Source organism: Micromesistius poutassou (assembly GCF_964030765.1).
Source record: "Micromesistius poutassou genome assembly, chromosome: 14".
Classification (NCBI taxonomy): Eukaryota; Metazoa; Chordata; class Actinopteri; order Gadiformes; family Gadidae; genus Micromesistius; species Micromesistius poutassou.
In genome coordinates this window covers 13,375,865-13,392,568 of record NC_140284.1, presented here as the reverse complement: position 1 = coordinate 13,392,568, position 16,704 = coordinate 13,375,865, and the positions used below count along the sequence as shown (strand labels likewise).

At 44.5% G+C, this 16,704-nt stretch overlaps 1 protein-coding gene across 4 annotated transcripts in view; it reads left to right on the top strand.

The window, feature by feature from the left end:
- prkag3b (protein kinase, AMP-activated, gamma 3b non-catalytic subunit) overlaps positions 1–16,704 on the top strand; it is a 30,161-nt gene that overhangs the window by 5,707 nt on the left and 7,750 nt on the right. For 3 of the 4 annotated variants that reach the window (XM_084478620.1, XM_084478619.1, XM_084478621.1), the window contains exons 4-8: positions 8,822–8,936; positions 10,374–10,489; positions 15,153–15,234; positions 15,318–15,376; positions 16,362–16,407. In XM_084478620.1, coding sequence (XP_084334746.1) covers positions 8,822–8,936; positions 10,374–10,489; positions 15,153–15,234; positions 15,318–15,376; positions 16,362–16,407 — 418 coding nt within the window. The remainder of the gene's footprint in view (positions 1–8,821; positions 8,937–10,373; positions 10,490–15,152; positions 15,235–15,317; positions 15,377–16,361; positions 16,408–16,704) is intronic. The other variant, XM_084478622.1, reaches the window with a different exon arrangement.

The following is a 16,704-nucleotide window of genomic DNA, read 5'->3' as shown; positions in this document are numbered from 1 at the left end:
TATAAGCAGGGTTCCACTCTACTTCAGGGGGCACCCCTTTGGTTGATGCAGGCACGCTGCTGCTTGGTTTGGTCACATGTGTACTTTGCCCCTGTCTCTGCTTGTACCTTTCAGGTAATCTAAATCCCCCCCTAGACATTTGTTTCCACTTGGCTTTTTGTGAAACTGTTTAAATTGAGTGTTTAGCTAAGCTAAATATTGGTGAGAAATGGGGGGGGGGGGGGGGTCATCCCTATGTTCCCCGGGTCTTATGTTCCCCGCTTTGTATGTGACCGGGGAGCGAATGTGTTTTTCGTAGGTGGATTCCAGAAGAATCATGAATATTAGGGTTATGGTTAGGTTTAGGATTAGGAGTCAGCGTGTGAGTTTGCCTGACAGGCTGCCTGTCCAATCCTAGCGCTTGAGGCAGGACTTTTTCCGGATTCTGCCTACGAAAAACACAGTCGTGACCGGGGAACATAGGTACACTCCCGGCTATTGGTAGATGTGTCTTCTTGGTTCTGCTTGTTAGCCTACCAGTTCATCTGTGTGTTGCACTGCCTTGTGTATCACGTTGTAGCCTATTCTCCCATTGTGTGTGAAAGAGCACTAGGAGCCTGTTATCTTGGTGCCTCAAATTTGGATTGTTTCTTTTGTAGCCGCTTTGTAGTTCTTTGCTGCTAAAGGTAGCCTAGCTTGTGTTACTTTAGCGCCTATTGGGAATAGGTAGCTTAGCACATAGCTATTTTTGTGAATGGTGTTTAGCATCTTGGCTTGTTTGAGTGAGTTTGTTGCTCACTGACTTTAGAATGGAAGCTTTTATTGTTAGTCCTTCTGAAGAGTTGTCTGGCCTAACCAAATCGTAACTCTGTACTGTGGCTACGCACTATGACTTGGTGAAAACGGCGCAACATAAGAGACCTTGTTCTTCACTGTAAAAAGCCAGTTAGAAATGAAAGGAGTGTTGGACACTGATTCTCCGGTTGACACTGATGAGCTGCAGCTTGAAAAGCTGAAGTCTGCGGAGGTTCGGGCTCTTGGGGAGAAAGAGCTGTAGCAAAGGAGGGCTTTAGAGTTCCGTAGACTCGAGCACGAGCTTGACTTAAAGCAAATGGAGTTTCATGAGCGTGAGCGAGACCAGAGCATGCTTTGTAAATGAAGAAGCTGGAACTGGAGTTAAATCGACTGCCGCCTCAACCCTCTCCTGTCCGTCCGCCTGTGCCTGGTTCTGACGTGTGTAAAAATATACATCTTGTTCCACCCTTCTCCCAGAAGGAGGTGGATAGATATTTCACCCATTTCGAAAGGGTAGCAACCACCCTTAATCGGCCCAAAGAGGTGTGGCCATTGTTGCTCCAGTGTGTGTTTACTGGGAAGGCCCAGGAGGTGTCCGCTCTAAGTCTGGACCAAGCTGCTCAGTATGATGTCGTTAAAGACAGCATACTGCATGCCTACGAGCTGGTCCCTGAGGGTTATCACCAGAAGTTCAGGAGTGCTAAGAAGCTAGAACAGCATACTTTTGTTGAGTTTGCATGTGAGAAAGAACGCCTGTTTGATAGGTGGTGCAGTGCACAGAAGGTTCAAAGCAGGGAAGACCTAAGACAACTTGTTCTCTTGGAGGACTTCAAGAACTGTCTCCCTGAAGCTGTCGCTGTGTACCAAACTTATCTTGCGGATAAGTTTGTGCTTACGCATAAACGTGTTATACTAATGGCTATAGCCATTCTCCTGCTAACAGAGCAGAGGTCACTTGCAACTATTGTAAGAAGGTAGGCCATATGAAATATGACTGTATGGACCTTCGTAAGAGGAAAGGGAAGGCCAAGGGTTTTGGCCTGGTGTCTTCTTGGAGAAGTGCCCCATCTTCTTGGCATGATACCTTGAGTGTTTGGCCTGAGGTTGCTACTGACGTGGATAAATGTGACGTTGATGCAGATTACATTCCCTTTGTCACCAAAGGCTCTGTGTCTTTGCCTGATGGGAATTGTAGTGTGCCAGTACAAATACTGAGAGACACTGGGGCAGCTCAGTCATTTATGCTGTAATATTTTAATTGTTGTTATTGTTAGTTTGTTTAAACACCATCAATGCATGCAAAATATAGCCTATCATTACGTTGCAAAAACGTTTGAAAAAAATCGCACAGGTCTTTAAGCGTAATTTTTTGTATTTACATGATTCATCTATAAAAAGCAATATGGCACAAAATATTTGTGAAAACGTTCAAATAACTTGTGTAAAGCAATGTGTATTGCTTTCAATCCACAATTTTTAAATACCCCGCGCAGCGTGTGAACGCAAAGAATTGTGGGGATTTTGGCTAGTTGAGGATCCAGCAAGCATCCTTGAAAAATCTCGGAATTCTCAAAAACACAGGACGCGAAAAGGGCGCGAATTTCCGAGTATTCTCAACATTGAAGGAAGGAGAAAGTTGTGGAATTTACGGCCTGAGCTGGGAGTAGAGACATGTCGTGTGAGAGAAAGTGGGTTGCAAACAAACTGTATGGTGAGTGTAACAATGGAAGATATGTCAGATGGTGAGGGGTGGACAGATATGGAGACTACTCAAGCTAAAGGAGGTAGTGAAGGAGAGAGCAGTCCGAGGCAATCTGTTAAAAATAAGAAAATTATAACCAATGGGAGCAGTAGTGAGGAGGAAAAGGAGGAATGGAAAGTAATTATCACACTTAGCGATGATAAGGGACATTTTCATCCAGTTCAGGGGCCTCATGTACAAAGCTTGCTTACGCACAAAAAAGCTGCTTATGCAACTTCTCATGCAAATGTTCGGATGTACAAAGACTGACTTGACGTGAGAAAGTGCGGTTTTCCATGCAAACTAAATGCCTGGCTTACGCACATTTCTGCTGCATTTTGTCAGTTTGTGGCACATAGAGGCAAATCAGTGCAACAAAACACACATCACATACACATAGCATAGCATCATAAGGCATTTGAAAAAGGACACGTAGAGAGTCCATCACAAGTCCATGATGTAGTCATTGAGATGAGATGGCAGGCGGCGCGGCCTGGCGCAACGCCTGGGTGAGGAGGGCGCACTGCCAGGGTCAGCACATGACGCCCCTGGGGCCTCCAGCAAATCAAACGACGGGGCAGTCGAGTCAGTGGGTTGACACACCGGCACAAGGCAGGACCCAACGGGGCCTGTAGGGGTGGGCACCGATGCTATTTCAGGGGGAATAGCAGGCGGCAGGGGCGGTACCACCTGGGGCGTAGTCGGGGACCTAGGTCGTCATCAGATGCATCATCGTAGCTGGTGGAACGGTTGGCATCAGGGCAGGTGACAGGGACTCTGTAACAGTCCGTTGACTTGACTCGATAGGTGAAGTCTCTAAGTTGTGAACCTGTAAACTTGCGCAGACCACACCAGAGACCCTCAACAGAAACGACGAGATATCGGTCGCGGCTGCATGATTTGTTGCGGTCCACATGTAGGTAGACAAGATCGCCAACCTCGATCGAAGAAGGGACTAAGGTCTTCCCATGAGGGCCTTCGATTTCTCACTGTAGGCGTGGTTCCTCTCCCATCGCGCTGTAGGCGTATAAGCTCCTCATCAGCTCGGGGCAGCTCAGTGCAGGTGAACTGGTCTCTCTGTGTCCACATTTCCCGGGCAGACAGGCCACGTGAACGGAGTCTGGAGTTCAAGCAAGCAGTCGTTACGGCCAAGAGTCTCGCTGATATGGGGCTACCACGTGGCTGCTGCCGGAGCAGTTCCTCCTCCAACTCCTGCACTGCCTTTTCCATGACAGGGTTTTTATTGAGGTTCTTTGCTCGCCCCAGCTCTAGTGAAATTCTGTGCTGGGCAAGGAGTGAGTCAGAGACCAGAGCCTTAAAGGCAGGGGCTGGATCCATCCGGACCACAGCAAATGGACCATCTAGGGGTCGTAATTCCACACATAGCCTGATGAGTCCATCCCGCAGGGTCTGGCTATCCTCATCTTCGACGAGCATGTGCCACCGTAAAGGATGTCACACACTCGTACCACTAGCACTAATTGGCGTGCTCGTTTTATGACGTCAGTGGCAAAGGTGATGCCGACGGCAGCTGGAGGATCAGATGATGACTGTTCTACAATGACCTGGGGGGTGTGACGGAGAGCCACACAGGAATAACAGCCATCAGTAACTCGGCTGACGGCCTTGTCGAGTTCAAGGGCAAAAAAGTATCTACCAACTGTCTTTCTGAGCTGGATGCTGTGGGGTGACTAAGCTGTAAGTGCAAAGCAGTCACAAGGCCGTCCAGAACCTGTCTAGGGACAATTATGCACTCCTTTGATGGGGAGAGAGGCTCATCACGTTTCACGATGAGCACGGCATCACTGGCTATGGACACTGTTAAGGTATCTTTTGACGTCTTTGATGTTGGTCATTTTCTTAGATGGCCGTGTCCCTTGAGTGAGATGAGCATGGGTGCGATGCAGATCAGGGCATTCGGACTGCAGGGACCGCCATGCTGTTCTGCTCGTGAACGGAAGTCTTGCGCGACCAGCCAGGATATCGTCACTGGACAGCAGGCGCACGACTGAGTCCTGAGTTTGTTGTACAAAGCTGCACACTTGGCACGCCATGTCAGTGCAGTCAGGAGGGTAACGGCTGGCAGTCAGATGGGAGAATGGCAGCGCCAGCCACATGTCGGATTGATACTTGGAATCTGCTTGCCGTGGAGAGGAATGTAGATACACGGGGACTCGCAGAGAACTCACCCCTGAACAGCTTCTCATAGACTTGCACACATGGCTTGCTGTCGGTCAGGACACATGCCCTGTGTGATGACTGAATGATGTAGGGGCCAAAGTGTTTGACAGCCGCAGCAATGGCGAGAGCCTCTACCTCACAGGGCAGCCAGCAAGGGCAAGCTTGTTGTTGTGCATGATGTACAGGGTAGTGGCTATGCCAGGTCTCCTAACGGCGCCATCAGACACAATCCATAGCTGATCATCTGGGCGTGGCAGAGTGACTGAGCGGCTGGAGGAGAGGCACTTCTTCACCTTATTGAAGGCACAGTGTACGTCTTCAGTCCAAGTAATGTTCTCCTGTGACATCCACGTAGCATGGACACTCGATGGGGGCTTGGCTGAAGCCTACCCTGGGACCACACCTACCCCAGTACGTTTGTGGAGCGAGGGTTAATGACAGTCTTTGATGCCGAAAGGCGCAGGTTGCAGCGTCTCAGAGCATGTAGGACCGAGGACCAGTTATTGAACAACTCCTCTGGGGAGTCGCCACCACAATACAAATCGTCAGCAAGCTTTGCCACGACACCTGCTTGAAGCAGAGCACACAGCACACGGCACATGAGCTCTTCGAGAGCCGTCTCTGATCCAGGAATGCCCATAGCCGAGCGTGCACAGACACATACTCCTCGAAAGGGGGTGACAATGCCACAGTATTTCATGGATTTGTGTAGCAATCAGTTGCTATCAGGTGTCTCCACTGAGCAATTTGGCGTATGGTGCTGTCAACATCAGGCATTAGGGATGGCTGGGGTTTTGAATATCGGCCAACATCAGCAAAAACTGTCACCAGACGATAACCGCCACTCTGTTTTCTGACTAGGAAGGAAGGGTTGAGATATTCCACTGACACACCTACATCCTCTGGGCGTCGGAAGACCCCCAGACTCTCCTGCTCATCGAATTTCTGTTGCAACTCGGTTTGTCTCTGTTTGTCTCTGCCATACAAGGGTAAGCGACCTTTGCGTTGGGGTGGCTCAATTGGGCCCATGTTCACTTTGGATTCGAATGGGCCTACTGCGCCATTGTAGCCAGAGATAGCAGGGTTGAAAACCTCGTCATATTGGTCGAGTAAAGTATGAAACCTATCTTTAAAGCCGGGAGGGAGTAGGTTGGATCCACTTGGATGCCCCGGGAGTGTTGAACACCTGTAGTCAGCAATGGGAGGTGTCTGACCATGGGCGTGATGGGTAAGAGGCTGATGCTGGGTGTGGTGAGGTTTGGGATGCGGACCCTCCCTGCAATGCTGGATATCACTCCAGGGTGAGGCCAGGCATGTGACATTTCACACTTGTGTACACTGTGTGGATCCAGGCGGGGTTCCATGACATAGGCCGAATCGGAAGGAGCATCAGATGGGAGGCAGATCTCCACAAATTCGCCCGGCCAAATGGTGGTTGATGTGGGAGGGGCACGCAACACTATGGTGCGGCGGACAGTGTTCCTGGTGAGTTGAGTGTCAGCGGAGCCGTAGGGGAATGCTGTTCCATCGGCTAAGGTGACCAGTCTTTTGGCAGGACACACAGAAATGTCATTTGAAGACATAAAGGGGGTGCCTGCCAGTATGTCCACATCCAGGTTTTCAACTACCAGGCCATCAAAGTGGAATTTATTGGTGTCACGACTGGCTGGTCTCTCCTACCACCTTCATGGGAGAGGAACCGTTGGTCTGGTGGGCTGACTGGGAGCTCGGGGTCATGTGAGCACCAAGGCGGTGTGCCGCAGACAGTCTTATCATGTTGCACATAGCACCAGTGTCAAGGATAATGCATGCATGGTGGTGTTTGGAAAAAGTGTCGATGTATGGAGAGTGCCGAACTTGGACAGTGTGAGCAGTGTGGCGCTGGGTCGGCTCAGGGCACTCCTGAGGAAGTGGCTCATCAGGATACTCATAGCACACAAATGTGTCGTCAGGATCTTCGTCAAGCACAGAGACGATCTGTCTTGCCTTCAGCATGAATTTACGGTCCTGTTCGGGCATGTATTTGCATGTGCTGAGGAAGTGTGTGTTGCTCTGGCGGCCTGCTTGTTTGCAAAGAGGGCATGATTTCTCATGGGGGTTCATTCTCATCGCCATTCTAGCAGAAGCACCGAATGAGGGCTTGCATGGCAATGAGCTATTGTATGTTTGGTTAGTGGCAGCCGCACGCATGATTTTGGCATCGTCAGCTGTGCGAATTTCACTAAGGAGGGAGTCAAGAGCTTGGGAAATCTCTGGTTTGATAGAAGCCAATGTATGTGTGCGTAATTCAGTGCCGTATTGTTGTTTGATGAGTTTTGGTAAATCAGTATGAATTAAAAGTAGCCATGTCACAACTATAAAGTTCTCAAAGGATGGGGGCAGCTCTTCATCGTCAGCTAGAGTTTCGCCATGGTGAGTTAATACACAAGCTTTGAGAAGGCTATCCTCTGTAAAGGCCATAAGGAGCTGATATAAATCTTCAGGTCGCTCATCAGTTTCTAAGTGGATGTCCACAAAATCAATGAGCTGAGCACCAGTTGTCTGGAAACCGTAATGTAGTCAATGGCTTGCCCATATACTATCCATTGATGTGGAATTTCTGACAATGGTGTTACATGAAATCACAGGGCAATAGTTAGCAATCTGACCTAGCATCAGTTCTAAATGGCTCACTTTTTGCTGGGCAGTTCGCCTGCGAGCTTCAGGAATGGGCTTACCATCGTCTCGGAATCCTCTGAGAACGGCAGTTCTACTCTTCTTAGCCCATGTCGCCCCCTCGACGAGAAATGGAGCAAACAATGGATCCAAAGAGTGTGTACCGTAAGTTTTGCTTCCAGTTTTCAAAATAATTCAGAGTCTCGTGTTTGGATAGGCACCACTGTTTAGGTGCGCGGTTGTTAGCCGCCATTACGCAGATGGAGAGCGGATATCACACTACCTTCTCGGTTGATGACTCGTTCGTCAGAGTTGGAGATGGTTTAACTGTGAGGCTGGGTTTGGTGAATTTGCGCTGCCACCACACCAGTAGTTGCATCCAAATAAATGAGAATATAAAAGCATGCGCAAAATGTGGCTATAATCGATTCCCAAGATCTATCCTCTTGGAACTATGTATTTCTCCTAACGAGGGCACTACTGCAGGCCTATTTATACTAATTAGCATATTAAATGAGGGAGGAGACTGGGCGGAGAGTCAGGCTCGTGCATGTGCGCTCAATTTCACGTTAATTGAGATGTACAAAGAGAATCTGTGTGAAGTCGTGCTTACGCAAGGATTGATACATCCATATTTTCTTGTGAGCAGTAGCTTTCCAGATTTTGGCATCCGCAAAGTTTTAGTCAGAAATCCAAGTCTTAGTACATGAGGCCCCAGGTGACCAAAGCAATTGAAAAAGAAATTGGGAAAATTAAATTTGCAAAACTATTGACTAACAGAAGAATTCTTATTTCAGCAGAAAATAAGAAACAGCAGGAAATTATCTTGATGGTGGAATGATTAAGGCCCATGTGCAGGAATGGCAGCAAAGTTACGTGGGGTGTGTTAAGTGTGCCATTAGAAATGTCGATGGAAGAAGAGTTAAACAAAATAGCTTATCAGTGCTGCTTTTTGATAATTCTGAGATCCATATTGGTTGGTTAAACCAGTGGCGGAGCCAGAGGGGGGGCGGGGTGCCCCTGGCCACCCCTGGAACCTGATTGCCCCCCCCCCCCCCCCCCCCCGTCAACAATTCAATATGGACCCCCCTATAAAGCCTCGGGCACCCTCTGGCCACCCCTTGTATAAAAGTCTAGCTCCACCACTGGATTAAACTACAAAGTAAGGGAGTATTCCTCAACCTTTGAGGTGTTTCAAATGCCAGAGAATGGGACATACAGCTCAACAATGCAAATGGAGGCAGAGGTGTGCAAAATGTGGAGGGGAGCACGAGTATGGCAAATGCAATAAAGATGCTAAATTGAAATGCTGTAATTGTGGAGGCGAGCATAGTGCGGCCTTTGCTGGATGTGTGGAACAGGGAGGGGGGACCAACATATTCCGACATACCCCCACTCCGACATTGATGTCTAATTGTCGGAGAGGCTGCACTTTTTTTTTTTTTTAGATTTATTTTTTGCCTTTCTCAGCTTTATTATAGAGATGGACAGAGAGGAAAGTGTGGGAGACAGAGGGGAGGACATGCAGCAAACGACCCAGGCCGGATTCGAACCTGGGTCTCTGCGATCAGGACTCTATTACATGGTACGCGCCTTAGCCCAGTGCACCACCGGGGCGCCCCAAGGCTGCACTTTTTTTTCAAACGTCTCACCATTCTGACATGTGGTCATTAAAGCTCCCATGGCATGCTACTTGATGAATGCTTTTATATAGCTGTTAGTGGGCCCCTAATACAGAACTTGAAGTCATGAAATTCAGCCTTGGTGCAGAGTTACAGCCACTACGAGTCAGTCCCACAATGCGCTTTTCACAAACGTGCCATTTTTTAGAGGCGGGTCAAGGTGGAGGGTGGGGGTGTGGCCCTGAGCACCATGCGCTAGTGTTTACAGTGGATGTATCGCAATGGCGAGGCGCACACAGCTTTTGGCCGTGTTCTGTAAATATTCTAGAACACTCTGGGTGCTCCGTTGGGAGTCCTGGAGTTCTATAACTAAATAATATTATATTATACATAGATAGATATCAATATCATATAATATATTATCAGGGTTGCCAATTCTCAAGCATCTGCGTGACAGTCACGCTTTCAGCATAAATCTCACGCACATGCAACAAATGTCACGCCAAAAAAAACAGAAACTGTGGAACATGTATTGATGGAGTGTGAGAGATACACGGAGGAGAGAAAATAAGGTTGGCTGATAAATTGCAGAGAGCAGGAAGAGTGTGGAGTCTGGGTGGCATACTGGGAACAGCAGAGGGTGTTTCACTTGCACAGAAGGAAGCGATCGAGTACTTAAAGGAGACAGGATAATTTAAAATAATTTAGTATTTATATAGCCTAACCCCCCCCTTATTTATCCACTTATGTATTTATCTATTTATTTATTTCCTTTTTTTTCTTTTCTTGTAAAAAGACCATAGGAAAATACATAAATGCTGTTGTTACATACTCTGGTACAGTTGGTGGCGGTTGCACCAAGAAAGATATGGTTGTAACCCACCAATAAAGAAAAAGAAGAAGAAGAAGACACGCGTGCATTTTTGTGCAGGAGAACGGCGACATCAAATGCGCGTAACAGTGCATGTGCATGAATTTCCCGACACTTGCAAAATAGCCTACTGCAAGTGAAGGTGCATAGACAACAGACGGAGTCGGCTGTGTCTCTCAGTAACGTGTATTAACCGGCTGTGCACATGACAGAACCGGGACGTGTTGACAACACAAGTACATACAGATCCATGCCCCCCAGGGGGAGCTGTTGGCTGCAATAACATTAACCTACAACACCTACCTCAACCCTATTCTAGTATTCCCAGGTATTGGCCGCACCCATGCATAAGCCGCATAGCTTTTGGAATTTTGGAAAATTTGTCTATAAACCGCGGCTTATAGTCAGGAAATTATGGTATAGGTTCCCAGAAATTGTCTGCAACTCACTGGTCTACTGTGTTGTAATACTTGTTTATGTTTACTATAATGTGTATAAAGTAAATGCATGTTGATATTAATGTCCCCAGCTCCTCTGTCTGAGGCTGAGGACCGGCTGGTCTACAAGAACTTCATGAAGAGCCACTGCTGCTACGACGCCATCCCCACCAGCTCCAAACTGGTGGTGTTTGACACCACCCTGGAGGTACATTGTGTTGTTATCCCCACCAGCTCCAGACAGGTGGTGACACCACCCTGGAGGTACATTGTGTTATTGGGATTAGTAGGAATACAATGTGGATATCATCGTGTTCACAATATTTTCCTAAAGTACTTTATTACTGTGCCAATATCCACACTATCCGTACTCACTATACTTAGTTTGAGTACGTAGGGCATTCCGATTCAGATCGGGGCGAAATAAGTGTATTGAAAGGACCCGGATGGTGTACACAAAACGGTCAAGCTGCCAAGTGTGGATCGATGCACACTTTTCTTACTCAGTGGCAGCCATCTTAGCTACGTAGCCTGGCTCCGTCTAAGAGGCGAAGCCAGGCTGAACCAACGTTGGCGCATTTTCCATATAGCCTGCATTAATGGAGTCGTTTTGTAGCTTTTATAGCTGCTATGCGTAAAGAGTTCACCGTTCAAAGTGGGATGTTTATTGCGGGGGAGGAGCCGCGGAGGCAGTCGCGATTGTCATTTCCGGTTAGTGCACCACAGAGTATTGAATTTGGAACGACACTAACAGCTGAAAATCAGCTCAGTGAGTGCGGTTAGTGTACTACGTGTACTCATGGAAGTATGGATATTGGAACACAGCACTGGTCTCAAGACCACAGGCGTCCATCTTGATGTTGATAAAAGCATTTAAGTCTCTACCAGGTTTTAAGCCAGACCCTTTTCTGTAGTTATTGGCTCCTGGTTTAATCAAGTATAATAACACTAGCTATAACACTAGGTCCTAGCACACTGTGGGGGCCCCTAATAACACTAACTATAACACTAGGTCCTAGCACACTGTGGGGGCCCCTAATAACACTAACTATAACACTAGGTCTTAGCACACTGTGGGGGCCCCTAATAACACTAACTATAACACTAGGTCCTAGCACACTGTGGGGGCCCCTAATAACACTAACTATAAGATGATATATCAGGTGATATATTTATAAGGATGTGTATATAATGTATATAACATGTATATAATGTGTATATAACTTGTGTTTAAGGTGATATATGTCTATAATGTATATATGTGTATATATTATGTTTCAGGTGATATATTTGTAATGATGTGTGTATTTAATGTATATATAATGTATACATGTGTGTATATATATTGTGTTTCAGGTTATATATTTATAATGATGTGTATGTAATGTATTTATAATGTATATAATGTGTATATCGTGTATATATTAGGGCTGTCAAACTATTATTAACTACACATTTTTAATTTTCATACATAGTCTTGTCCCTAATCTTGTGTTGTATTTTAACTGATGCTGAATGTGGTTTATGAGAATTTGTATGTGAATGTTGATTGTGCTTATTTTATCATAGTGCTGCTTTCTTGACCAGGTTATTCTTGAAAAAGAGATGTTTAATCTCAATGAATTTTCTTACCTGGTTAAATAAAGGATTGATTGATTGATAGTACAATTGTAAACCAACAATTGCATCTGTGTAGTGTAGTTAAATTCAAATAAGTAGCACCACAGATTTGGGAATTGTAAACAGGCTGTCACTTACTGCAAGTGTAATTGAATGTAAAGTAAGTGAAACTAAATACAAAAATTTAATCTGATATGAATGTTGACATTCTTTGGACAAAACCTTTCAAAATCACAGCAAAAAATTTGCGTTAACGCGTTATTATCATGCTAACAGCCCTAGTATATTGTTTTGCAGGTGATTTTTACTGTGATTTTGAAAGGTTTTGTCCACAGAATGTCAACATTCATATCAGATTTCATTTTTGTTTTTAGTTCCACTTACTTTACATTCAATTACACTTGCAGTAAGTGACTGCCTGATTGCAATTGTTTAATCCCTGGTGCTACTTATTTGAATTTAACTACACTTGCAGTAATTGTTGGTTTACAATTGTACTGCCTTTTTACAATACCAAAATGGGTGGTGTTCCGTAAGTTTCATATTCAACCCAGTGAGTCAATAAAACTCCCTCAAGTTCACTCAGTCTCGTTTTTGCTTATTAAGTACATTTGGTATGAATGATAATGTGTCATTCCATTTGATAATCTCATTTTACTTCAATTGGGGTGGATTTAAAATATAATTCAAAAATGTGATTAATTGTGTTTACTCATCAATACTATGTGCTTAATCATGATTACAATTCTAATAGTTTGACAGCCCTAGTATATATATTGTGTTTCAGGTGATATATTTATAATGAAGTGTATATAATGTATTTATAATGTAGTGCTGTTAATTGATTAAATTTGTACAATTTGCTGTGATTAATAATGATTAATCACTTTTTTTTTTCTCACTAAGATTGAAGCTTTTAATAATGATTATTTCAATTAAAAATGATGGAATAGGGGTGCCCCGGTGGCGCACTGGGCTGAAGCGTGTACTATAGGCACAGTCCTGAAACGTAGAGACCCAGGATCGAATCCGGCCTGTGGGAATTTGCTGCATGTCCTCCTCTCTATAATAGAGCAGACAAAATGCAAAAAGAAATCTTTAAAAAAATGATGGCATTAATGTAGAATCAACATAAATTGCTCTGCAGCAATTCTGCCAGCACTCCTACGTCTATTTTCCAAAGACAACCTCTGGATATGACGCTCAGCATGATCAGAGGCAGAGCATGATCCCCTCTCTTCGGAAACTAGGCCACAGGGCAGTATTCCAGCATGATAACAACCCCAAACACACCTCCAAGACGACCAGTGATGGACTGGCTGAGCATGACTCCAGACCTAAACCCTATTGAGCCTCCTAAAATGGAAGGTGGAGGAGCGCAAGGTCTCTAACATCCATCAGCATCGTGATGTCGTCAAGGACGAGTGGAAGAGGATTCCAGTGGCGACCTGTGAAGCTCTGGTGAACTCCATGCCCAAGAGGGTTAAGGCAGTGCTGGAAAAGAATGGTGGTCACACTAAATATTGACACTTTGGGCCCAATTTGGACATTTTCACTTAGGGGTGTACTCACTTTTGGTTCCAGCGGTTTAGACCATTGATGGCTGTGTGTTGAGTTATTTTGAGGGGACAGTACATTTTAGACTACTTTACATTGTATCAAAGTGTAATTTCTTCAGTGTTGTCCCATGAATAGATTTAATAAAATACTTACAAAAATGTGAGGGGTGTGATCTTTTGTGAGATACTGTATATTGTGTTTCAGGTGATATATTTATGATGCATATATGTAATGTCTATATAATGTACATAATGTATAAATAATGTTTATTATGTGTGTATATATATTGAGTTTCAGGTGATGTATTTATAATGATGTGTGTATATAATGTATATATAATGAATGAATGTCTATATATATTGTGTTTCAGGTGATATATTTATGATGCATATATGTATATATGTCTATATAATGTACATAATGTATATAATGTGTATATATATTGTGTTTCAGGTGATGTATTTATAATGATGTGTATATAATGTATAAAATGTGTATATATATATTGTGTTTCAGGTGATGTATTTATAATGATGTTTATAAAACGGGTGGCTTAAATCAAGCGATCTGATTGCTTCCCAACTGTTGTATATTGAGCGTATACACACAGCTATGACTCCCGTTCAGTTTACAGAGTTCAGTATCACTCCGCGCCTAACTCTAACTGTTGTTTATTTATATATAAAAGCAATAGCATAGTCCACTGAAGCCTAAAAACATGTTGATTGCTGGAGAGGGTGGAAATGTTGTAAAGCAATAGGCACACCGCCGGCAATTTAGCCTTCTATCGAGTTCACTCGAACTCGATAGAAGGCCTCCGCCGCGCGTCGGGACGGACAACTCCCCTTAACTGTGGTACAATGACCGTATACCACAGCCTGTCGTGATCTATTGCTTAAGTATATAATGTATATAATGTGTATATATATTGTGTTTCAGGTGATGTATTTATAATGATGTGTATATAATGTATATAATTAAGCAATAGATCACGACAGGCTGTGGTATACGGTCATTATACCACAGTTAAGGGGTGTTGTCCGTCCCGACGCACAGCGGAGGGACGGCAACCCCCTATAAAAACTGTGGTTTTATAAAATGGTTACGTAAGTATGGCAAAATGAAAGTCATAGACACCCTCAATTTTGAAAAAGCTAGAAAGTCGGAAAAGCATTTTTTTTAACAAATACAAAAAAGTAGTCCCTCCTGACTGCCTGCAAAGTGTACGGCAGTTGCTATGCAACACACTGTAGCGTCCTTCAGAGAGAAGGCTAGGCTAAAGACGGTAGCTTGGTTCGCCGGCAATTTAGCCTACTATCGAGTTCACTCACCGTGTGCCTATTGCTTTACAACATTTCCACCCTCTCCATCAATCAACATGTTTTTTAGGCTTCACTGAACTATGCTATTGGTTTTATATATAAATAAACAACAATTCAAGTTAGGCGCGGAGTGATAATGAACTCTGTAAACTGAACGGGCGTCATAGCTGTGTGTAGCTGTGCTCAATATACAACAGTTGGGAATCAATCAGATCACTTGATTTAAGCCACCCGTTTTATAATGTGTATATATATTGTGTTTCAGGTGATGTATTTATAATGATGTGTATATAATGTGTATATATATTGTGTTTCAGGTGATGTATTTATAATGATGTGTATATAATGTGTATATATATTGTGTTTCAGGTGAAGAAAGCGTTCTTTGCTCTGGTTGCCAACGGCGTCCGCGCTGCTCCTCTCTGGGACAGCAAACTGCAGGTGTTTGTAGGTGAGCTGTCTGTCTGTCTGCCTGCCTGCCAGCTGTCTGTCTGTCTATAATAATTTGGTGTGTATGTGTGCATGTGTCCATAGGTATGCTGACCATCACAGACTTCATCAACATCCTGCAGCGTTACTACACATCTCCCCTGGTGAGTCGTCTCTATAGAACCGTCAAGATGAAGAACCAACACAACCAAATCATTAACAAATGTGTTAGTTAACATTAACTAACACGGTGCAGTTACTGTAGTGATGGTGATTACCATAGTGATTGTGGTTCCCTTACTGATGGTGGTGGTTACCATGGTGATGGTAGCTAGCATAGGGATGGTGGTGGTTACCGTGGTGAAGGTGGTAAGCGTAGTTATGGTGGTTACCATATTGATGATGGTTACCTTGGTGATGTTGGAAGTAACCATGGTGATGGTGATTAGCGTACTGATGGTGGTACCATGCTGATGGCAATTACCTTGGTGATGGTGGTTACCATGGTGATTGTGGAAGTAGTGACAGTGATGTTTACCATAGTGACGGTCGATACCATATTGATAGGGATGGTTGTTATTGTGATGATCCTTACCATAGTGATGGTGTTTACCATAGTAGTGATGGTGTTTACCATAGTGCTGGTGGTGGTTACTATAGTGATGGTGGTTACCATAGTGATGATGGTGGTTATTATAGTGATGGTGTTTACCATAGGCTGGTGGTGGTTACTATAGTGATGGTGGTTACCACAGTGATTGTAGTGGTTAATACAGTGATGGTGGTGGTAAACAGAGTGATGGTGGTGGTTACCATGGTGATGTTGGTGGTTACTATAGCGAAGGTGGTTACCATAGTGATAGTGGTGGTTACTATAGTGATGGTGGTGGTTATTATAGTGACGTGGTTACCATGGTGATAGTGGTGGTTAGCATGGTGGTGGTAACCAATGTGATTGTGGTGGTAAACAAAGTGATAATGGTAGTTACCATTGTGATAGTGTTGGTTACTATAGTGATGTTATAGTGATGGTGGTGGTGAACATAGTGATGTTGGTGGTTACCATAGTGATGGTGGTGGTTACCATAGTGATGGTGGTGATTACCATAGTGATAGTGTTGGTTACCATAGTGATGATTTGTTTTCCAGGTGCAAATCTACGAGCTGGAGAAACACAGGATTGAGACATGGAGAGGTCAGAAAATACTAAATACCCCCAGTTACTAGCTGCCTGTAACTAGTTCTAGTAACTAGGGGTGTAACGGTTCAGGTAAGTCACGGTTTGGGTCCCTACAGTGTTTTTAGTACTTGTTTGGGAGGTTCCATGTTTGCCGTGGTTTGTTGATTCACTGACCGCTGCTTGCCATTCTCTACTTATGTTCTCTACTGACGATCACTCAGCGCATCAAACATTGATCTATAGCCATCCTCCCTGTTACTCTGTGTATATAATAAAGTATAATAAGTCCTGCTAATATAAAGTATCAGTAAT